The sequence below is a fragment of the Zootoca vivipara genome, chromosome 11 (assembly GCF_965207765.1).
Source record: "Zootoca vivipara chromosome 11, rZooViv2.hap1.1, whole genome shotgun sequence".
Classification (NCBI taxonomy): Eukaryota; Metazoa; Chordata; class Lepidosauria; order Squamata; family Lacertidae; genus Zootoca; species Zootoca vivipara.
Window position 1 is genome coordinate 27,722,126 of NC_142594.1, and position 24,897 is coordinate 27,747,022.

General features: G+C 42.9%; 1 protein-coding gene across 3 annotated transcripts in view; it reads left to right on the forward strand.

The window, feature by feature from the left end:
• The window catches only part of ETV1 (ETS variant transcription factor 1), a 97,897-nt gene extending 75,015 nt beyond the window's left edge, over positions 1–22,882 (forward strand). For 2 of the 3 annotated variants that reach the window (XM_035130129.3, XM_088654519.1), the window contains 5 exons: positions 7,851–7,919; positions 10,020–10,088; positions 15,323–15,492; positions 17,786–17,887; positions 20,252–22,882. In XM_035130129.3, the coding sequence (XP_034986020.1) occupies positions 7,851–7,919; positions 10,020–10,088; positions 15,323–15,492; positions 17,786–17,887; positions 20,252–20,473 (632 nt within the window). In that variant the 3' untranslated portion in view covers positions 20,474–22,882. The remainder of the gene's footprint in view (positions 1–7,850; positions 7,920–10,019; positions 10,089–15,322; positions 15,493–17,785; positions 17,888–20,251) is intronic. The other variant, XM_035130131.3, reaches the window with a different exon arrangement.
• The last annotated feature ends 2,015 nt before the right edge of the window (positions 22,883–24,897 follow it).

The following is a 24,897-nucleotide window of genomic DNA, read 5'->3' on the forward strand; positions in this document are numbered from 1 at the left end:
TGAGTTTTAGCACACATGAAAAACTTAAAACAAACCCTTATTTCCTGATGAATAACCTTTGAACTATAATGTAACCTAAATAGAAAACTATCTTTGGAAAGATTTTTCCTCCAAAAGCATTTTATTTTAAAATCCAATTTAATTTTTTTTTAAAAAATCTGATATATTTTTTTTTGTTTCTTAAAAAATCATTACATGCAAAACAGGTGGTCTTGGAGAATAAGGAATATTTTCCCCATCCGAAAGCTAGGGTTCTCCCCCTAGTGCACTAGTGTCATCCTTCTGAAACTATATCTCATTGCTATCTATCACATCTGTGTCCCTATTAGACAAACATGTGTTGTGTAGCAGAAACCATCAATTACGTAGCGACTATAATAGAACAAGCTGGCGGGATTTGCAAGGGGAGCCATCAGTGCAAAAGGCAACGGCATCTGTGGAACAATTGCCAAACCAGCTTTCCATTTAATAGATTTAACAACTTGGAGTCAATAAGCTGTATCCCTGATAAATACATCCTATGGATTTTCCTCCTGTTTTCAATATTCAAAGGCTATTGCTGATGCCAAGATATGGTCACTGGTTTAAAATTGCACTGTACTGTACCAGTCAGGTAATGTAAAAACTGAAGGTCTTTGTCATAATTATGCAGGCTGGAAATAGAACAAGTCTGTGTTTTTAGACAAATTTCTTGAGACGGGGAGAAAAATTGACAAAAAAATTCCACATCCCTCTCGACCTATGCTTAGGATTAACAGGAAATACATATTGCTGCCATCATGCCATCCTTGTTTACCTCCCTAAAATAGTTATCTAGCCCCTGTAGGGGAAAAGGGCTGTGATCTAAAACGGACACCCCCCCCGCTCCGATTCAGATGTGATTCTTGAATTACGAACATAAGTTGAGCCCAATTCCAGCTCCTCTTCTCATGGCTGCCAACCAGATTCCTGTGGGAAGCCTGCAAGCAGGACCTGGATTCAATAGGGCTCTCCTTGCCCTTCAAGTTGTGATTCCTAGCAGCTGGCATTCAGAAGCATTCTGCCTCCCATCCGTGGCTAGAAGTCATTGGTGTACTTATTCTCCATTCATTTGTCTAATGCTGTGCACATTCGAAGCACATTTTCCCCCCTCAAAGGATTCTGGGTACTGTAATTTACCCCCCCCCAACAGAATTAAAATTCCCAGGACCTGAATTAAATTTCCCAGTGTGAGTGGCACTGTGGTCTAAACCACGGAGCCTCCTGGGGTGAGCTCTCGTTTCTCTGTCCCAGCTCCTACCAAGTTTGAAAGCACGCCGGTGCAAGTAGATAAATAGGTACCGCTGTGGCGGGAAGGTAAACGGCATTTCCGTGCGCTCTGGTTTCCGTCACACTGTCCTGTTGCGCCAGAAGCGGTTTAGTCACACTGTCCACATGACCCGGAAAGCTGTCTGTGGACAAACACCGGCTCCCTTGGCTTGAAAGCGAGATGAGCGCCGCAACCCCATAGTCGCCTTTGACTGGACTTAACCTTTACAAACCAGAGTTCTTTGATAAGGGGGAACACTGCTTTAAATGGTGTATTGTGTTCACCACTTTATCCTCTTTTAAAGCTCTAATCCTAAATGCTGTGGTGGTAGGAGACATTTAGCATCCTCTCTCTCTCTCTCTCTCTCTCTCTCTCTCTCTCTCTCTCTCTCTCTCTCATACAATGCGAGTTGGTTCCATTGCCCTATTTACTTGTTGCATCTTGCTGCTGCTACATGATTCAATTTACTTCCTCCAACTTTGTGAGGAGTACGGTTGTGAGTGATTTGTCGCGTCTCCATTTATATTATGCTCTCCCTTTACGCAAGATTGCTTCTTACACTCCTGCAAGTTTATGGTCTGGAAGGGCTGCTATGGTTCAGCTCTGCTTAACACGAGCCATATATTTGACGATGACGTGTCAATTTCTGCATCTAACTTAACAATTTGTGGCTCAAGTAAAGCAACAGAGCACAATTGCTAAACTGAAAACGTTGTAGGGATGGCTGTTGTCTAGAGTTCGGCTGCCTGATAAGTCCTCCTCGTCTCTTCCCCTGTTCATTTCCACTTACGACTACAAGGATAGCCCCTATTAGTATGGCAGGCACCCAAAATTTCCCCAACACCCAAACAAGAAGGAGAGGGCCAGAGTATCTTGCATTTGGGGGGGATCTCACACCTACCCTCCAGTGTATGGCACTGAAAAGGTGGGATATAAATGGTATGAATACATAAATTAAGCCCTGGCCAGAGTTGGGAGGATTTAATTGTGTTGGCCAAACCATGGTCAACTGGCACAGTTTTGCTCTGAGACAGAACACATTTTTACCATGCTGGTCTCAGAGCTCAAAATTACAAAAGAATGCAGCAAACTGCCTTGCACAGATTCAGAATATTTGTCCATTCAGCTCAGTGCAGCAGATCGCTACGGTTTCAGACTGAACATTCGAAGGCCAACCTGGAGGTGCCAAGGATTGAACCTGGGGCCTGCCACAAACAAGGCAGATGGAACAGTTGTTTCAGAGGCAAAAGTGGCCATAGAATATGGCTTACAGACAAACTATATACTGCATCCCATAGGGAGATATCAGGGGTAGACAGGGAAATGGGTTTAGAGACAGTGTGATCTTAGGCACAGTGTCTCTGAGCTCACCTCTTTCCCCCCAGTGCTTCGTTCAAAACAGGGCTATTGGTTTCAAAACCTGGTGGAAGGAATTTCCCCTGTGAATGTTGTCGGGTGGACACATTTGTATTTCCTTCTTATGGATTCTCTTAAGTCAGCTGACTGCTTTCCTCTTTATTTTCTAGGCAACAAACTTCATTTAACACAACACTTTCCTCTTTAGACATCTCAGGTTACCAGATGACTAATACTTCATCTTCTCTTGTCTCGGGCAAGGGGTGTTAAAACTGCCAGGGCCATGAATAAAGAGAGGTTTTGATTGACCACATCCCCTCGCTGATGCCTATGTTCTCTGTTACCCACGTGGCAATGGGATAGGAGTGGCAACTTCCTGCATAGAAACCGGTCTCAGGATTTAGGCTCATTGAATAAAATGTGTCCTTTGGGAAGTCCTTTGGGTTAAAAAATTACAATGGGAAAATAGTGTTCTGTTCATAGATCACGCATATGGCTCAAAATGGCAACTTGTTTTGCAGTCTGAATACTACTGCTGTGGAATTCCCCCCGCCCCGCCCCGCATTTGTTGCTCTAATTCCTGCTCTGCTTAAACTCATATGTAGGGCTATGAGACACTGACGTTTACCATGTACAGTCTACCTAGGTCAGCATTACCAACACAGACCGGCCATAGCTTTGCAAGGTTTTGAAAATAACCATTTCCTTGCACTACCCGGAGATGCTGGTGACTGAATCCAGGACCCCTGCACACAAACAAAGTGGATTGGCAGCCCTTCCATTGTGGATTTTAATCTGGCATAGGGTAGCAGGTCTTGTGAACAACAAATTCTTGCAAAATATAGAAGGTGAACTGCTGAATTATGCTTTGGGGGGGGGGGACATGTGCATTTTTCAAAAAATAAAATAAAATCTAAAAAGTTATTGCCTCTGTTCTGCCAACAGATTCATTCCATCCTGAAGCCAGTACCTAAACTTTGCTGCATGGCATCTTTCCTTTCCTCCTTTTTCTCTTTTAAAGGCCATCTTGGAAACAAGAAGTAAACATACAGTTTCTGTTCTTCATTTGCTGCTCTATAATGTAACCCCAGTTAGGTAGTTAAACCTATTCCTGGGTCTTAGTCAAGCATTTAGCACAATTTAAAACTGCAATGTTAAATTTCATTGGTTGGCCTTTTTATTAGATAAAGTAGAAATGAAAGCAGAAGGCAATTTAATTGGCAGTAATTTTTCTGGGCAAGTCATTACTTTGATGAACTTCAGAGCAATGTTTATGGCTCCTAATTAACCATGTTAGTCATTTGATTGAATAATCACTTTGGAAATGTTTCTACAATTTGATTAGAGTTTGACCCATTCTGATAGCCATAAATTAACCAATAGCACTTTAGAATAATAAGACTTTAGGTACTTTGCAAGGAACAAAGTCTTCTCAGACATATCCCCCCCCCCAGTCCTCTGTGGATTATTTAATCATATGCTTATGCTGTAGTTAACGTTGCTAAATACAAGTTGCCTCTTCACAATTGTTGGTTTTATCCCAGGCATGAGGATCCTGTGACTCTCTATGTATTGCTAGACCACAGCTCCCATAATCCTTGACCATTGACTATGCCGACAGGGCCTGATGGGAGTTGGAGTCCAGCTACATTTTGAGGCCGCAGGTTCCCAAACCCTGTCTTATCCTAACCAGACATGCACAACATACAGTCTAATGCAGTGGTTTTCAACCAGTGTGCCATGGCACCCTGGGGTGCCTTGAATGAAGGTCAGAGGTTCTGTAGGCAATACTGGCCTCTTTCCCTCTTCCTTCCTTCCTCTGATGCCCTCTTGCATCTCTGCCTCCCCAAGACTTGTACAGTCAAACCTCAGTTTACACCTACCTCTGTTTGCGACTGCTTCGGCAAGCGACCGCCGCGGACTCGGAAGTGTTTACATCCGGGTTCCGCAGCGTCGGATGCACAGACACGATCTGCGCAGCTCACGCACGCGCAGAAGCGTGCCTTCGTGGAGCAACCGCCTCCGTGGAACGGATTGCGGTCACAAACCAAGGTACCACTGTACAGCTGTTTGTTGCAGCAGCCCTGGCTCCCCTCTCCATGAGTTTTTTTGCTTCCCCACTACTGGGAATTTCAGAGTCGCATGGTGGAATTCAGGCAGAATGATTTTGGTTGAGTAAACCATGGCTTGTCAGACCCATGATTCTGAGCATTTTGTTTGTGCCTTCGTTCCTCCATTTCTAATTTCAACGTGCATTCCTGTTGCAATGTTGCATCCCTACCAGGAAGCTAGGGCTAAATGCCACAATCGTAAATCAAGACCTGTTAGATAAAACGTTGACTGTCTTATCCTGCAAACACACACACCTATCAAACTTATCTATTTTATTATGCAGCTATTTTTTTACTGGTGGCTTTGCCTTTTTTCCACCAAAGCTGCATATCTCTAAGAGAAATAGAGGTGATACTTAACAAGTTCACCCCATACTTTTGCTAATGTTCAGGTGGACTTGCCAATGTGATTTCTTTGTAAGCAATAACCATTAACTTTGTGTTGATGTAGGGGAAATGCAAAACATGAGGTTGTAATACAAGTAAGTCAGCCTAAACATTTACAGGAAGAATTTAGCCAAAGGCCCTCATTTTTGGCGGCAGCCTCCTGTCAATCATTGCATCGGGTTCTGTCTTGAGTTTTTAAAAAAGGGATTCTGAAACACAGGAGGTCCCAAGTCATAGACACACTTCATAGTGAAAAAGAGTAATGAAAATTTGTGGAATGAGACTATGGGTAGATGAACTTTCATTGTAAAAAGAGCACTTGCTTAGTGAATTCAGTGTAAAATCTCATTTTCTTCTCCTTCCGAGTCCTTGATACTCATGCCTAGTCAGTGAACAGTGAAATTCAGGATTGCGTTTTGGAAAAGACTTGCACACAACACTGGACAAATTATGTTTGGTCCTGTTGCGGGTTTTATGTGAGTGCTTTTCCAGTGGCTGATTGAAGAACAGAATGCAATGGTGTACTGAACAATGTTTTAGCTTTCAAATAGTTAAGGTTCAAATGCTGGCTACATGGGAATAAGCCTCGTTGAACTCAACAGGACTTTATTCCAAGTAAACTTCCATAGGCTTGTGCTATATGTGTGATGCATGTTTTAACATGAATACCTTTATTAACAATGCAGGTGTACTCAGAGTTAAGTTTACTGCTGGCCTACGAGTACAGAGAATTGCTGTGTAAGAGAACAAAAGGTTTTCATGTACAGTGGTACCTCGGTTTACAAACACACAGTCACAAAAACAACCGAAAAAGCCTCAAAAACAAAAACGCAAAATAAATAGCAAAAACAAAAGCACCAAACTTAATTTGTACCGGAAGTCCGTTTGACTTCCAAAATGTTCGCAAACCAAGGCACAGCTTCTGATTGGTGCAGGCACCCTGGAAAAAATAGGCGACAACCATATCGGACGTTCGGCTTCCAAAAAACATTCAAAAACCGGAACACTTACTTCCGGGTTTTCAGCGTTTGAGATAAGGGGAAAAAGCCAGGTTCTGCAGGTGTTAACAGGCAGGGGCTGGGCTCCAAAAGCAAAGTTGGTGAGGTCTTCACTAATAGTTGAGCTGCTCCTACTGCACAGCCCAGTACTGCGGCTAGTGCTTTATCGGGCCATCTGGACAGCCCCTGCATAGAGCTGAAACAATACTGCAATAGCTGACAGGACCAGAACCTCGGCAAATATGGTAGCATTCTGGAGGTTCAGAGCTACGTCTGCCAGGCTGGGCTGTTGTGGCACAGGAAGTTAAGGTGCCAGAGTCTTGTCTACTGGAATCCTGGGTTGAAGCAGTTGCGTGACACTTTAATGTGGATGAATTGATCTCTTGTTACAGGTGGAAATTCTGTGGATGAATGCCTTCCCCTTCCCCTGCTTAGCCAGCACATGGCAGAGCAAGGCTATCACCTAGGCGGAGCTGCATTCGTAAATTGCAGCCTGGGTATGGCAGCTGTAGTGATTTTGGTAGAACCTACTCCCACTTAGGGGATGCGGGTGGCGCTGTGGGTTAAACCACAGAGCCTAGGGCTTGCCAATCAGAAGGTCAGCGGTTTGAATCCCCGTGACGAGGTGAGCTCCCGTTGCTCGGTCCCAGCTCCTGCCAACCTAGCAGTTCGAAAGCACGTCAAAGTGCAAGTAGATAAATAGGTACCGCTACAGCGGGAAGGTAAACAGCGTTTCCGTGTGCTGCTCTGGTTTGCCAGAAGCGGCTTTGTCATGTTGGCCACATGACCTGGAAGCTGTATGCCGGCTCCCTCGGCCAATAACGCGGGATGAGCGCCGCAACCCCAGTCTCGGTCACGACCGGACCTAATGATCAGGGGTCCCTTTACCTTTACCTTACTCCCACTTAAGGGTGTTTTTGGAATCCAGTGCTATTGCTGATCACTTCCCTTTTGTATATGTTGAATCATTAGAATATCATATGTTTATATGTTCTGGGTATACAGGTTCAACTTGGTTGGCATGGAAACGGACCATGTGTAACCTGTAGCCTTTTTCACTGGGCAGGTCAGAAGTTTTATTGAAACTTGACTCTGAGGCTGATTGTGACGATCAGTTTGCTAATGAATTTGAGCTTCTGTTCCACCTAGCCACCGTCCTTCATAAGCATGTCAGCTGCATTTTCAATAAGGAGGATTCTGAATTATTATACCAAATTTGACATACAATTACATCTTTATACGGACTTTATTAGTTTCTGCTAATTGTAATGAGCTTCACCAAAAGCTCCAGTGACGATTTAAATACTTTGTTTAATGATCTGTGTTGGGTATGATTTATATTAATCACATTATAGTTTTTCTTTCCTTTATTTTGCCTACCACGTGCTATTCTAAACTCCTAAATGTTGACAGGTTGCCATTCCCTGTAGCTTCATTTGTGCTCCTTTTCTCTCTACAGCTTACCTTATTCTAACTAGCTTTGGGTGATACCAAATTGTGGCAGTCCTCCTCACGCAAGCAGCATTCCACTAGTGGGAGCTTCATTCTTAGTGCAAATCTAATGGGCGCCTTACATTTGCTCAAGGTCTCTTACCGCAACAGCTATTATTATTGTTCTTCTCAGTAACAATTAAGGTTATGCATTGCTGCTTACACAATGTCACTCTCAGACTTTACGTTGAAATCACACCCATTGCCTTCTCTTTCCAGAAGTGCCTAGCTGCCATTCCATTTACATGAGGCAAGAAGGCTTCCTGGCTCACCAAAACAGAACAGAAGGTATGTAAGTGTGTGTGTGTGTGCAGTTCTGTTTTGTCCAGAAGCAAAATTTTGGTATCCACATAATAAAAAAAGAGGAACATGGTGCTGCTTTTGAAACCCTATTCTCATAAAGGTTATAAATAAGGCTGGTTATAATAATGCATTTATTTATTTTTTCCTTTTGCAGAACAGGCACCTGAAAGCTCTAGGAGAAATTCTGGAGCTTGCATGTCTTTTCTAACATAGGAAAAATCTGTTTAAATTGCAACACACTTTCCTTTATGTCGAGGCATGTTGTGAATACCCAAAGGGACACATCTGAATTGGTAATTTAAGCCTATCCCTTAAGGCAGGCACCCCCAAACTCTGCCCTCCAGCTGTTTTGGGACTACAACCCCCATCATCTCTAGCTAACAGGACCAGTGTTGGGAATTGTAGTCCCAACACAGCTGGAGGGCTGAGTTTGGGGGTGCCTGCCTTAAGGTATAGCCTCGAGACAGCAATAGACGAGTGCCTCTTTGAAGCTGTAAACCAGGCATAGGCAACCTTGGCTCTCCAGATGTTTTGGAACCACAACTCCCATCATCCCCAGCTAACAGGGCCCAGTGGTCAGGGATCATGGGAGTTGTAGTTCCGAAACATCTGGAGAGCCAAGTTTGCCTATGCCTGCTATAAAGCCATCAGCAAGGGGTACTGATTTTTATTTTTATTTTGAAGTGAGAACACATGAAGACTAGGCTTTCCTTGACCACTTCTCTCTGTGTGGAGAAGCACCGTACACTGTATAGCAGGCATCCCCCAACTGCGGCCCTCCAGATGTTTTGGCCTACAACTCCCATGATCCCTAGCTAACAGGACCAGTGCTCAGGAGAGATGGGAATTGTAGTCCAAAACATCTGGAGGGCCGAAGTTTGGGGATGCCTGCTGTATAGAGTACATGCAAATTCTCACCCATGGTGATTTCCTCAAGGATCCACCTTAGCAAAGCAAACATGTGACCGTGGGTTTTCTGGTTTTAAAGACCATGAGCAGCTATACTGTGTCTCTCCTCCCTCCCACTGTCTCTCTCTCTTGTATGCTTCTTCGTCTGAGCCTCTTCTGGTAACTTCTCATGGCAAGGCCATATGAGGTGGTGACAGTACCGGACAGAGTGATGGGGCCGTGCTGCTCACCTGACCTCCCTGCAACTGTGATTTGGCTGCATACCAGGATGGGCCAGCGAGGTCTGGTGCCCCTGCCAGCAGATTTGCATAGCTGCCACCTGCTACTGTTCCTCCTGGTATGCAACAGCAACACAACCAGAGGGTGGTGTGGCGAGCAGCTACGCTTGTGGGCGATGGCTTGGAAGATTCAGTTGATGCACAAAGCTTCCCATTTCTGCCTTTTTAACCGCGCAAAACCACCGCTTTAAGAATATGCACCAGGAGGGGATTCTCTAATGGTGGAGGCTGGCATTCTGTGCAGGACTTTCCATTACTAATGCATTCTCTCGTTTGGAACAACAACAAGACATCTTGTTAGAAGACATCGGAAGGCAGCCCTGTTTAGGGAGGCTTTTAATGCTTAATAGATTACTGTATTTTATTTTTCTGTTGGAAGCCGCCCAGAGTGGCTGGGGAAACCCAGCCAGATGGGCGGGGTATAAACAATATTATTATTATTATTATTATTATTATTATTATTATTATTATTATTACAGTAGTGCCTCGATTTACGAATTTAATCCATTCCGAAGGCACCTTCGTAAGTTGAAAAATTCGTAAGTCGAAAAACGCCATTGGAAACGTGATTTCCCATAGGAATGCATTGGAAACAGGAAAAAATTGTAAGTCGAAGCAACCCTATCTAAAAATTCGCAAGTCGAAAAATCCCTATCTAAAACCGCCGTGGGTTTTTCCTGGATGTCGAGACATTCGTAAGCGCGCGGCCATTACCCCCATTCGTAAGTTGAAAAATTCAGTTGTCGAGTCGTTCGTAAGTCGAGGTACCACTGTATTATTATTATTATTATTATTATTATTATTATTATTATTATTATTACAACAAAATAAGACCCTTCCCTCCCCCCCCCCAATTCTGCTTGGTAAATACATTTCTCTTTTTCCTAAAAAATTCCAGGTTGTATGTATGAAAAGGGGCCGAGACAGTTTTACGACGACACCTGTGTTGTTCCAGAGAAATTTGACGGTATGTTAGATGCCTGGGTGTTTGTGTTTCTTCGCGCAGAGAGCTGGGACAGTAAACGAGTCGTTTCTTTTTACTTGATAGTAAAAATGAAATGAAAGGTTAGCAGCATTCTGACTCCAGGCCATTTAATAGACCATTTGTCGCATGTCCAACCAAAGACTGACCTTTCCCTCCAGAAACCAAAGGCTGCTTTTCAATAGGATGTCGTTCTATTTTTGCTAGCAAGAGATTCTATACGCAGAGACATGATAAAGCACCGACGTTCTGGCTGTTCTGAGAAGTAATAGGAGGATTTCCATTGCACTGATGATCACATACAGCTTGTTATTAGAGATTTATTGAAAGCTGATCCTTTAATTAACGAAGCAGAACAGAAAGCAGCTACTTTGGATTTACTGATGACTAATGCAAACTCTTGTCTTTTTTTATCCATGAAGAGATGAATTATGGAACACAAGTGCCACCGAGCTATTCAGGGGTTTCTGTGTGTTTAAAAAGAAAGCTGTGCTTTGTTGAACGTTGCATTAGTTTGCTTAATGAAGCTGATGCCAAAAGAGCAGAATGTAAAATATCCGTTTATTTTTCTGAGAAAACGTTCTTGGGGATGGCTAACTAGTATCAAATGGCTTATGAAACAAAACATAGCCTCCTCATTATTAGCTATAAATCCAGCGTGTATTCTGTGGGGAGAAGCGCTAATGAGGTTAATGTTGCTTTTGTAGCCAAAGGAATTTGGACCGGTGTTCCATCTCACAGTAATTGTGCCGCTCTCCGGCTTTTGGGGGAGTTTGATTTGCAAAACAAACAGCTAATTGATTTAGGTTGCAGGTATGGTGTCATCTCCATACTGGTACAGAGCTAAAAATAATTTAGGCAGTGTTAGTTATTGGTGCCAAAGGGTGAAGACAGGCATAAAATGAAAAAGGGGCTTACAGCTGGAAAGATGTGTGTGTATGCCCTTTCAGAACTGAGCTCAGCTGTCAGGCTCGCTCCCGCCTGCCAGTCCACTGCTACCATCTTCAGCTGAGGACAGTGAAAAAAGCACTCTGCAGCCAGGTGCCTGAGATGCGAAAAGGTCATTCCACTCCCTCCCTCCCTCCCTCTCTCCATTCCTTCCTTCCCTTTGCACAGGGGTCGCCTTTCACCCTTCCGCCCATTCTGCTGGGGAGTGAATTTCCACCAAGCTCTGAAGGAAAGGGAGGAAGTGATGCAACATTCCCGCATCCTAGCCATCCAATTGCAGGGTTCTCAGCTACCGTATTTTCTTCGTGCCATAAGATGCACCTAACCATAAGACGCACTTAGTTTTCAGATGAGGAAAGGGGGGAAGCCCTGTTTTGGGGGGAATCAGCTCACAGTTGTGCAGCTTTTTTTGCACCGAGGAAAAGCCCCATTTTTAAAAGGATCAGCTCAAAGTTGTTGTGTTTACTTTGCAAAGGGAAAAAATCTTGTTCAACTCACAGTTCTGCAGCTTCTGATAATCTAATCAGCCTGATAATCCAATCAGCCAGTCACATGTTGCTGGGGAAACAAACAGCCTGCCTCTGCAGAACATTCAACAATGGAGGCCTGGGCAAGGGGCTGGGGCGGGAAGGGAGCTAGAGTCCCTTATCTCCCTCCCCAATCTCTTGCAATCAGCTGCTGAGCAGCTTCTTTTCAACACCCCTCTTTCTCTCTTGTTAGCCGTTAGCTCTTTCTCAAAAAAAAAAAAGCACGATATGCTTTTCGGCTCCAGGGACCACACATTCGCTCCATAAGACGCACAGACTTTTTAAGGAGGAAAAAAGTGTGTCTTATGGAGTGAAAAATACGGTAATTTTTCCCTGCTAGAACAGGTGGAAGAGGTGGTTAGCAGGAGGAGGCAAGACCAATGGCTGAATTCATGTATTATTTATTTCAATGGTGGGCACCACCTGTCTTACGGTATTTGTTTTGATTGGTTTCTATTTCATTTATTTTATTTATATACTGCCCTTCATCCAAAGATCACAGGGTGGTTTGCAGCATGAAAATACAAAATGAAAACACAAAACACATAACGTAATGAGACAGACAAACAAAAACCCAATAACACCCCCCCCCAAAAAAAGGCCATAGATTGTTTAATCGGCCAATGGCCTGGTTATATTTATTAAATTTATATGGTGCAGCTATGGAGTGCACTGGGGGGGAGTCTTCTTTTTCTGCTATTATAGTTATTGTTATAATAAGCTTGACATAAGCTCTTCCGTGCAAGGGGGGCAAACTGAGCCTTCCTCTGTAGGCTGGAGATTATTCCACATCTTCATGATGCCCAGAGTTGGAAAATTTACTTATTTTATTTTCATGCAATTTTGTTACCTATTAGTGGCAGGATTTGAATGCCAGAGTTCAACATGTACTACCCTTTTTTGATACTGATCTGCTTTATCTAAAAGACGGTATTCCCTCATAAGAACCTGCTCAGGTTTCCCCCCCTTGAATACTCACAGTTCACACAATAAGCTATCCAGCTGGAGAAATGCAGGGGTTTGCCTGCAGTGGGGTCCAAACTTTTTTCAAAGAGGGCCAGATTTGATGAAGTGAAGGGCCATGGGGGCCGACCAGAGGGCCAACCAAAGTTGTTGACCTTTTCTTAGGATTGAAGTTGTTAAGCTTTTTTTAGGGTTGAGCTTCTTTTATGATTGAAGTTGTTTGTTGAGGTTTTTTTATTTAGGATCTTACCCCAGGAAATAAACCGCCACAGGGGCCAGATTAAACCAACCAGGGGGCCGGATTAGGCCCCTGAAACGGACTTTGAACATGCCTGTACTGTGCTATTTGCACACTGTTTTCAGATGAATTTATAATTCAGGGCTTAGAAACCTGGAATAATGACAGCAGCACATTGCATGGCCCCAACAGTGAGATGCATAGCTGATCAGCACAATATATTATTATTATTATTATTATTATTATTATTATTATTATTATTATTATTATTGCCCTATCTTTTCCCTGACAAGGTCTCAAGGTGGCTTACAAATGAAATAAGAACAGCTGAAAACATAGGGGTGGGGGGAAACAGGGACCTCTTAACATTTGTCTTTGATTCACTAATGTTAATGAAGAGATTTTACTCACAGCTTGGAAGCGTTCCGACATGAAATATTAGTTGGGGTGGGGCATGCCTGCTTCTGAATCATATTCTGGATTCTCTTCACCCAGTGGAGGTGGCACTTCTCTGCACAATGTAAAAATTAGTTTCCCTATCCATTTTAGAACTGATTTTGTTAACATAAGGCTGACACATCTATATACGCAGATGACTTTCCTGAAAGTCAGCCTGGTACTCTGGGAATTCAACATATGCTAACTATGGTGTTTTTTTTTAGCAGCTCATATTGCCTGTGGTTTTTTTTTCCTGGAGTGCCAGACCCTGGAGTCCTAGTTTTTTGTTTTCTTTTGGCTTCTACTGCAAATTTCCCATTTAGCAATGAGGACATGTCTGGCTCTTGCATATATGGTTAAATATCACCAGATACCATGTAAAGTAGGGGTGGGGAACTGGATCCAACTAACAGTCTGGGTCCTTCTTTTTTCTTCCCGCACCATAAACTGAGGGAAGAGTTGAGCTGGGTTGCCCATCAGCCAATCACAGTAGTCTTGGGTGACCCATTTTTGCATAGTGCTGTCCACAGGTTCATGAGCCACAGATATGCTGATTGGTGCCTGCAAGCCTCCTTTTGGCCCAGATACACATTTACCTGCCACATAAAGGTGTAGGGCAGGCTTGGTCAAAACAGCAACAGAGGCCTATCTGGGCTGCAAGCTGTTCTAAAATAATGTAAGTTGGCGAGACAGAAGAATTAATTTAGCTTTCAGAAATATTCATTCTCTCCACCTGTACTCTATCCTGCGTGTGCAGGAGTTATGTATATCTGTGTCCCTCTCAAGACATATCACAACACTTTGTGGAATGCTTAGATGTGAAGACATAAAGTAAATTAATCAATCAATCGGTCATAAAGTATAGTTTATCATCAACCCTTTGCGCTACCCAATGGGTGGGTCAAAGAACAGCAGACGATAGCTTAATAACATTTGGCACATTGAATTCTACTCCTCTACTTAAGAATCAGGTTTTCTGTCACTTATTTATCTTTTTACAGATTCCTCAGCTGTAAACAGCACTAAGGATCTAATTGAAAGAAGGGTGCTTAAATAGCAATATTTCTGTTTGGTTCAAAATGATAGGGGTGCTAGCATGTTTGTAAGCGTATTGTTGTGAATAGCCTTCTTTTGCCTATACTGTATGAACAGGATTACTGTAAAGTTGTTATGTACCATAGCACAGGGCTTCAGGATGCTTTTTATATAGATTCTGTACTTTGCATCAAAGTGGGAAATAATGCATTTTTGCTCGAAGATCAGGCATTGCAGTCATCATTAGCGGGCAGGAGGAGGATTGTAATCTTACTTCTGAGCTTTTCAGCTGACAATTCTGTGAGCTTCTCAGTGAGATTATATTAAAAACTGTCTTCTGTTGAGCATTTGAGTTTTGTTGGCTTTTTTCCCCCTGGGGACAACTTATGATAAATTTTCAGATTGCTCTTGTTTTGCCTTTGCAATTGATATAGTGTTTTTGAGAAGAATTGCTAATGCACAGCTAAACCGTGCTAAATATGAACCCGTTTTTGCATGCAAGTCCAATATGCCAAAGAGGAACTTGTCTATCCGCAGGATTTGCATACCCATACCCACACGTACATAAAGCTCACGCTGTTTAAGTCCTAGTCAAATACTCTGTCAAATTTTCCTTAGAAGAATTTGCATGCTAAAGGCACTTCAGTCATAGGGTTTTGCAGATATATAAATCATACATTGCGTTTCCAAATGAGGGATTGTGCAAAGTACTGTATACAAATGGAGTCCCTCAAATACTCAAGCTGTTATAAAAGCGGGTCACGGTCTTTCAAAGCTAAGTCTTGCGTGATGTTTTCAAGTTGGTTTTGCATGGATCGGGAATGGGACAAACAAGTGAGACAGCAATTAATTTTGCCGCTTTTGGAAGACTCGTATTTGGCTAAGTTGGTAGTGATTTATTAATTGCTTTGTGTACCCTGTACCCATATCGTGTGTGCTGGACCATTGCCAAAAGGATACTGAGTACTGTAGGCTAGAGGAACATGGATTCCTTTCCTGCAGTTGTTGGCTTGTGTTGATACTTGATGTGACAAATTGTGTCTCATTAAGCTCTGTTTCGTGTTGTGTAGGTGATATCAAGCAGGAGCCAGGAATGTACCGCGAGGGGCCCACATACCAGCGACGGGGCTCCCTTCAGCTGTGGCAGTTTTTGGTCGCCCTCCTTGATGATCCATCAAACTCACACTTCATTGCTTGGACTGGCCGAGGGATGGAATTCAAGCTGATCGAACCGGAAGAGGTGAGCAGGATCTCTGTTGGAATGCGTGTGAAGGTTTTGGCCAAAGAGCATTGATGCCTTGTTCTGTCGAATTGTACTTTTGCTTCCATAATGGTTTCTGCAACATAGAGGCTAGTACATATATGCCGCAGTGGACTTTGAATACAGTGGTACCTCGCAAGACGAATGCCTTGTGCAATGGAAAACTTGCTAGACGAAAGCGTCTAGCGATTCTTTGTTGCCTCGCAAGACAAAGCTTTCTATGGCTTTCTCGTGTCTCGCAAGACGGAATTTTTTTCCCATCTGCCATTTGTTTCTGCAAGACGAAAATCTCGCTAGACGAAGCGACCCGCGGAACGAATTATATTCGTCTTGCGAGGTACCACTGTATAGGTTTCCATGGGAGAGCTGGAAAAAGAGCAGCCAAAACGATGAAGGGGCTGGAGCAATTCCCCTATGCACCTCTTTACCTGGGCCCTTGGCACCTGAGATATGTGTTTTCAGGACCCAACCTGTTCTTTTGAATGTAACATTTTAACTGCTTACATTCTGAATTTTATATTGTTGTACCGCATTGCGGGACCTGCTGGTGAAGGGCAGGCAATAAATTGATGGTGATGGGGCTTTTAGTTTAGAAAAAAAAGTGACAGGCATAATTTATTATGCACAGTGGGGAGAAATTTTGTCTCCGTGCGATTCAAGGCCAACTCTGGAACTCACTGCCATAAGACGTCACAATGGCTACCAACTTGGGTAGCTTTAAATTTCTTCTAGTTTCAAAAGCAGCATGCACCTGAAGACCATTTCCTGAGGGTCATGAGTGGGAGGAGGATTTAGTCCTCCTGTTTTCTTGCAAGCTCCCCATAAGTGGTTTCTGGTTGGCCACTGGAAACAGGACACTGGACTAGATGGGCCTTTGGTTTTATTCAACAGAGCTTTTCACATATTCCTACAATATGATTTGTTGATAAATGCTTGCCTGTCATTAGAGTAGAGCCTCGTAATCTGGTGGGGCCCTGGCCTTGGGAGCATGCATGCCTGCCCCCCCCCCCCCCAGATTAGTGAATTGGAATATGCTTTCTATTTTAAGATGCATTTCCTTCCCCCTTGCCAGAAAGGCAGACCAGACCGATCATGTGAAGATCAAATATGTCCTTAAGCGTATTTGTAGGCTCAGCTGCATTGCTGGATCTGGCCAAAGACCCCATCTAGTCCAGCATGAAACAGTCAAATTTATTATTTAAATTCAACACCTTCATTGGCATATATAAAACAATAAAAACCATATAAACCGTCCATATGTGTTATAATTCTAAAACATACAGTAAAGAGGGAATCCTCGGCAATCACTATTACACAGGCCAAACTACCCCAGATATAACTTCAAAGATCCTGGTCAAAAATGGTACCATAACTCTAGTGAGAACAGGAGAGTCATCTCTCAGTAGAGACTGCATCACGTGTTGTTTATTAAATTTATTATTGGTGTTATGTATTAAATTAACTGCAGTACTCCTCCTGGCCACTGTGGCTGCAGTTCTTACCCTGCCCACTGTGGCTGCAGTTCTCACTCAGATCCACAACATGCAAATGAAGGTTTGAGAGTGCTGTTCACGGATTGGGTAGCTAGGGGAAGTTCGTTACTGTTGCAAGTTACTGAGTACTATATAAGCCAGTTGGCTAAGCTACTGTTCAGTCTGGACTCAGAGCTAGAATAAAGAGCTGGTTGTTTTGAGAGCTGTGTCTTCATCCTTCTTACCCACTATTCTACAATTTGTACCCCGCCCATCTGGGTCTCCACTTGTGAATTTCAGCAGCTGGTATACAGAGGTTCACTGCCTCCAACAATGGATAAAGATTTCAAAAATCTAAACTAAAGTTAGAGAGATTCATGTTATATATAGAAACAGCAAGCTGGTCTTTAGGAATGAAAATGTCCCCATTCACACAGAAGGGGCAAAGTATCAAGGTTTGCCAAAAGTGTGTGTGTGTGTACAGTATATAACTAGAGGGGGGGGAAGGACTCTGTGAGGGCTGAGTATGTTCCACGGGTATGGCATCTGGACTGACTACTGGAAAGCAGGAAAATGGAATGGAGTATCCTGGAATAAGGCAGAGCTGGAACCTTGTTGCCAGTTCCACTTGTGTTCTGGAATGAATTGCATACTTGAACCCTGAGTCTTCTGTATTAGAAAACCTTTGGTTTATATTTTTGACCCCTTGGTTGCCTTTCCTTTTGTAAAATGCAGCTGCAGGTAAGGCCTGCTTGTTAAATACATTTTAACAAATCGGCGCTAATCTCTTTCCGTGACAGGTGGCACGTCGCTGGGGGATTCAGAAAAACAGGCCAGCCATGAACTACGATAAACTTAGCCGTTCTCTTCGTTATTATTATGAGAAGGGAATCATGCAAAAGGTGAGCGGTTAATGTGGTGTTAAATATTTCATTGGAATGTTGCATCTATAAACTGGGTTTATAAGGGCAAAGCTGTTGTAAATTGCCTTGTTCTGAAATGGTTTGTTACCAATATTAGGGAAGTGCTACAAACCTTTTAAGATTTTTATCTGCTTATGAAATGGAGGTTTTTCTTTCTTTTAACGCAGAATCCATGGGCCCACATTTAGAATTTCACCACCACACTGGTGAAAATCCAAAAACTGCACATTCTGGATTGGATTTCAAATCTACCCGTTTGTATCTTCTTAAACACCCTGGCAGATTACCCACATTATTTATTTATAGTATTCTTTATTATTAATATTTTCATCCTATCCTTCCTCCAAGGAGCTCAGGGTTACATGTTGCCCCTTACCCACCAAAGATCCTGTTCTATCCCCATAACAACCTTGTGGGGTAGGCTAGGCTTAGAGAAACAATAAGCAGGACAAGAAAAAAACCACCTTTGTTCAACACATTTATTTGCATTTCTTAATTTAAAAACATTTGAACTGATTTTCTTTAAGCCAGTCCCAGCTCAAAACCTGTTTAACAACAATCAGTATAGAGAACAAGACCTTGCCTACATGTTAACAAGTATATTATTATTATTATTATTATTATTATTATTATTATTATTATTAAATTTCATTCCTATGCTGCTTCATATTTTTAAGAGAAAAAAATCTCAAAGCAGTTTATATTAAAACATCAAATAAAACATTCCAAAAGAAAACACTACAGAAAGAAAATCAAATATAAAACTTACATTTGAAGCAACATAATTAACAGGAAACTAAAATATCTTAAAGATTTTCAAAACAAGACATTACAAAGGAGGGACAAGTATAGAATACACATTTAATGCAGGAAAGTGAACAACAAAAAATACCTTAAGCTTGTCAAAATAAAACATTACTAAAGGAGGTCAGTTATAGAATGCACATTTAAAACAGCATAATTAGCAGGAGAGAACATTGCATTAAACCCAGAGCATTTCTGCAGCTGTTTCTGACAGTGGTGGTTTGTGGTGGGTGGCGGCTATGAAAGCTCACGCTTGATTACCCGGGTCTGCAATAAGAGACCTGCAGGGGTGGAGGAAGGGGTGTGGTGGGTGTGCCCCCCGGGTGTCACCACTGAGGGGGGTGACAAAATGTTGGGCGGCACTCACCGTGGGGCCTGCAGCACACCCGAGCTACGCGTCTTTCCTGGGAGAGACGCGGTGGCTTGGGTGCGCGCAGGCTCTGTGCTGCCCAAACGGTCCGCCCATGCCTCCCCCCCCAGCTGTAGGGCGGCTGAATGGGAGGAGGCAGGCAGACTCCAGAGGCCCTGCAGTGCACCCTGCCCCTATGGGGCCCAGGTGCCTGAGCGGCTTCCTCCGCCCCTGGAGACCTGGTGCTTGGCAGAGAAGCAGGAGACTCCGTGACCCTGAGGTGCTCCCCCTGGCAGCTCTTCACTTCTGTATACCGGATGGAAAAGCAGATTGAGGGCAGTTTGCCTGGAGCAGAGTGCATCCACGCCTCCTTTCCATTCGATCCGCACACCCTCATGAACGGTACTTGTATGCAATACAGAAAGTTAGCTGCTGCACAAGCCCTTGGGCAGAGGACATCTTCCCCTCCCTCAAGGCTATGGTTTGGATTGTTCAAGCGGCATTGTGTATAAAATATCCCAGGCATCTCCAGGAAGATTCCTGGCTGTGTTTCACCCCTGAATTTGGTCTCCGCCGTCCTTATACCAGATCAGACAATCGGGCCATCCGGCACGGTTCTGTCTACGGACAGCAGCTCTTTGGGGTTTCAGCCAGGAATCTTTCTGGAGATGCAAAAGCACTCAAGGAGGGATCAGGACCGTTGAAGGGTGTGGCCTGGGAAGGGTCCCAAGAGAGGCCTGGGCCTGTGGTTACTTATTCCAGTTTGATCATGCCATTGCTGCCCGAATAAGGACTGGGATGTGTCCTTGAACTCCAGTAATGTTTCTTGCTTGCCTGGATGGATGGACGATAGAGAGAGGTGCATGAGTGTAAACAGAGGCCTGTGACTTTTCTATACAAAAGTAAGACTCACACCTGCTGCCTTGTTCACTCTTGCCTCTGGCCTTGACCACCAGAAGTCTGCCCATGAGGGAATGTGGGATTGAGAAAGGTGATAAAGTGATCATTGCAAAGTGTTGCATTTCAACAGTGCAATCGGTCGATCTCTCATTCCTCTTAACTGCAGTCTTCTGCTTTTCTTGTTCATGAGGATGAAACAGTGCACGATCTTGTCGCTGGAAGGAGATTCCACGTCTTCCTCTTACACGCTTTCCCCACCTTTTCCCTCTTCTCTGACCTTGCCCCCTAAGGTTGCTGGAGAAAGATACGTCTACAAATTTGTGTGCGACCCCGAAGCCCTCTTCTCTATGGCCTTCCCGGACAACCAGCGCCCGTTGCTGAAGACCGACATGGAGCGCCATATTAACGAAGAGGACACCGTGCCTCTGTCCCACTTTGACGAGAGCATGGTCTACATGCAGGAAGGAGGCTGCTGCAACACCCACCCTTACAACGAAGGCTATGTATATTAACTGCAGTGACACTGAAGAATCCCCCCACCCACCCCAAGCTTCTCCTCTTTCATGAGACCAGGAGGAAACCCGAAGCCCCTTAAGTTGGTTTTGTAAAAAAACAAACAAACATACAAAAAATAATTAAAAAGAATAAAATAGTACTATAAAGGGGCTTTTCCTGTTGCATCACTCCTATGGTCTCCCATGGACAGTGCACTTTATTTGAAAGGGGGGAGATTGGGAATCTATTGATTTTATTCTGTGGAACAAGAAGAAAAGGGTGGGTTTGTTCCCCCACCACCACCTTAAGGTTGGGAATAGAACATACAGGTTTTAAGTACAACGAAGCTGTATCATGTCTTGTTTTCTGTTTCATATTGGCTTCAAGATATTGTACAAGTTCTCTGGGTATCCATAGTACAGTTAATTCTAGATGTGATCAATAGCCATTTTTGTACACGACTTGGGAAATTCCATTAACCACAGACATGGCCCTGACCGGCTACACCCTTTTCCCCACACCCTAGTCTATTTTCTACATTTGAATTAAGAAAGAAAAAAACAAAACCCCGAACCAGACCAGCTTAGTCTGGTTCAGCTTAGTTCAGTACTGCATGCGCACTGACTTGAGCAGATCTCCAAGGTTTCAGACCGGAGTCCTTCCCAGTCCTACAAGAAAGGGCTTAGGGATGGGACCTGGAACATAGTGCATGCAAAGTGTGGGCTCTGCTGCTGAGCTGCGGACCAGTTTCGGAAGCTGCAGAATTAGATAGGAGCTAGGAGGGCCAGTGTACCTTTCTGGTTTTGTTTTTCAAAAGGCCTTTTTTTGTTTGTTTTGTTTTTCCCCTCTGTTGTTTTTTTTAAAAAAAAATGTTTCTACATATCGTTTCTGTTGCCTTGTGAGCTCGTTAATGGCTCATTAAGGAAGGCATTCAGGGTGGATTGGAGAGCACTATTCCTGGCTTGAAGCGGATTGTGGTTTCGCTCCTTGTATCTGGTGCCATCTCGCTATGCAAGTACAGCGAATGTAAAGCCTTTTAGCCCTTTCCAGAGCCACCCGAGTACAGCAATGCCATGTGCTGAGCCGTTCTGGATATTATTTCAAGACTGAAAACAGAATTGTGGTCACAGAGGAAGAAGTCGCAGTGTGTCCTTCCATTCACTTTTATTCATAAATAAGTTATTTAATCGATAGGAATTAACTGTACTAGGTCACATATCTCATGCTGTTTAGACCACAGCAAGCACTCCTTGAGCAAAATATCCAATACACGAAAATAGGTACTCTAGTAATGTTTTTTTTTTAGACATGGTACCCATTAATATGCATTTAAACCTTTTACTGCTGTGTTACGTTGATAACCTATATACATACTAGATAATGCTAATGCTTCTGCTGCTGTCTTTTTTTTCTGTAATATTCTCTTTGCTGAATTTACTATGCCCATTTATAAGCAATGCTGTAACTACAGGTAGCATTTCAGGACAAAATAGATGACTTGAACCATTTATTGCTTAGGGGGGGAAATAGCTTATGCCACAGCTGTTCTATAAGCAGCTTTTACGCGTGTTGAGAAATGAATAGTAAGCTTCAGCTTGCTAAGAGAGCTCTGCAGAACATTTCATACCTTTCAGTGGAGCCGAGACTTATACAAACCGTCAAAGAATACAATGACTTTGCTGTATGATGTTGTAGTGCTGGCACTGATGCTATCAATCAAACTTTTGTTTTTTTGGACACTAAATGTAAATGTGATCAGATACGTTTGGGAGACGATTTAAAGGTTTTTCTGATTTTTTTTACAATGTTTATTTTTATTTTTTTAATTTGGAGAAGGGCAATAGTGAAAGCAAGAAACACCTTATTCTACATATAAAAAGAGAGAGAGAGAGAGAGAAAGTTTTAAATATTTATGAACACCTTTTCTGAAACGTTGAGTTTCCTAGTTTGAAAAGGATAGAAATGAGATTTGAGCTGTCCAGTGAGTATTTTAGGCGGTGACTCTTCCAAGTACCTTCCCCGCTCCCTGCCCCCCCCTCCCACATGCCCATCTTTCCCAGATGCTAACAACTTTGGAGAAAAAAGGAAATTGGGAATAGGACTCCATAATCGTTAGCCGCAGAAATAACGTTTCATTGTAAATGACATGATATCAAAGATGCCTTGAGGTAGTGATTTACTTTGCACTGTGTGTCGGTCAGGAAACCAGTGCAGTTCTACATGATTTATTATGCAATTCATTTCAAAGTAACAAGTGTTCGCCACTATAAACCACAGTTATGGAAAAGCACACTGGATATGCGTCTTAATACACCTAGAAGCATAAGATACCTTAATAGCTGCATGTGTACAAATCCAGGGCATGCAACCCCCTAGAGAAACCTCAGTAGGAAGCCTTTTACCTTATTCCCGCAAATAATCAATAGCCCTAATGCTCCAAATGACGAATAAGAGAACAGACAAAAAGCACCCATTGGTGCAGATTAGAATCTTTAAACCAGGGGTATGGAGCCCTGTAGCTCTTCAGATGATGTCGGATTCCAACTCCCATCAGCTCCAGCCACTTTGGCCAATAGTCAACTTGTCTATAGGCCAAACCTAGCTATAATACAGGAGGGGCCAATTTTTAAGCTGCTTTCCTCTGTGGGTTTACTTCCAGTATCGGAGCTGTTCCCAAGGGCAAGTGGCTTAAAGCAGTAGAACATGGGTTGGGTTTTGCCCTCCTTCCTTGCCTAAAGCATTGACAACACCCACCTTGCATTATTAGCTCATAAGCAAGCATTTAGTGTGGGCCTAGGCAGGGCTTTTTCCCGCAGCCAGAACTTGGCAGAACTCTCAGGTGGGTGCCATTGCGATTATAAGAGAACAAGGGAGGTGTTCATGGTGAGTTCTGGCACCTCTTTTTTTCTAGAAAAATAGTCCTAGGCCTGTGACGGGTGGGGAACCTGCATATGTTGGATCACAACCTCCAGCACCCCTGATATTTGGGCATACTGGCTGGGGCTCACAGAGACTGAGGAAGTATAGTGTGGGGTAGGGAACTCCTGAGGTAGACGTTATTTTCAGTGAAATAGTACCCCTTTGAATGAAAAGTTATTTGAATGCTTTCGATTCCATCAATATTGGCATGCAGCATTTATTGTCAGGAAGAGATGTATATTTGGTGATGGGGCGGGTGGTTTAAAAGAAAAAGAAGCCTAACATTAATTCAAATGTCTAATACTATTTTTTACAAAATTATATATACTGTATAAGGTAGTGATTCACTGAAGAAAATAGGCACTTCACCCACCATTGAGTGAGTTCGTGGGTTGGGTGGGTGGGTGGGGAAGTGGATACAAAAAGATGTTATATGGAATTGATTAACCCTTTTGAAACTGTACCTTTTAAAAGAGTTTATTTTAAGTTCTGTTTTTATTCCACATTTTCCAGGTAGATTAATAAATCTGGCAGCTGATTTCTGAAAGGTGGTGGTTTGGATTTCTCGTGGTGTTTATGTATGTTCATTCACTCTTTCATCGATTCAAGACAACTAAACCATTTTCTGGAGCAGCATAAGGAAAAACATATTCCATTGTTGCATCCGGAACAGCAGTACCACTTACTGACTCAGGAACAATGGGAGCCAATCAGATCATGTGCACCTGAATGTCAAAAAATGCACCTCTTGAGCACACCCTGGCACAACTAGCCATGCATAAATACCATTTCAAGCACAGTGTTGGACCAGGGCAAGAAAATAAGAAATAGTGAATTTGATGAACATCAGAAATGATCTAATCATGGTGCTTAAATGATCTGTACAGTGCCTTTCCTTTAGATGGGTGAAATAGTGTTTAGATGGGTGAAATAGTGTAGGGTTGCCATATTTTAAAAAGTGAAAATCCAGACACAAAAAACTGAACCCTGTAATAGAGTTCTCTAGTAAGACCTTTAGACCTAGAAGAAAAGCATTTTACAGAGGAGCAGCCCGTATTAAAAAGAAAGCAGGTTAAATATTTAAAAATGTATTATGTAAAACGTATAATATAAAACTGCATAAAGCATGTTCAAAGGAGGCAAAGAGCAGTATACTCTGAAGTCAATAGGACAAAGTAATGGCACTCTTATCTGGAGTACAGCTTTGGGTCTACAGATGACATATCGGCAACCCCATAAGTTCTCATTTCACCACATCAACATCCTGTCTTTGCTTACTAAGAAGTACTACTTTGTAGAACCTTGGGACAATCAGTTTAGAAAAGTGCTTTGTTTCTTTAAACATCTATGTATGCATAGTTTTGGGGGGAAAGATGTTCAGATAATTAAAGCTTTGTGCTAATTAAGAAGAAATACTGCAATGAAAAAGGAAGAATAAAGAAAGACTGGTAGATAAACAGCTATAAGGTGAATAAGCAGAGGACAAGGCTTGAAGTGGGCAGATAGAGAAATGAGGGCTGGG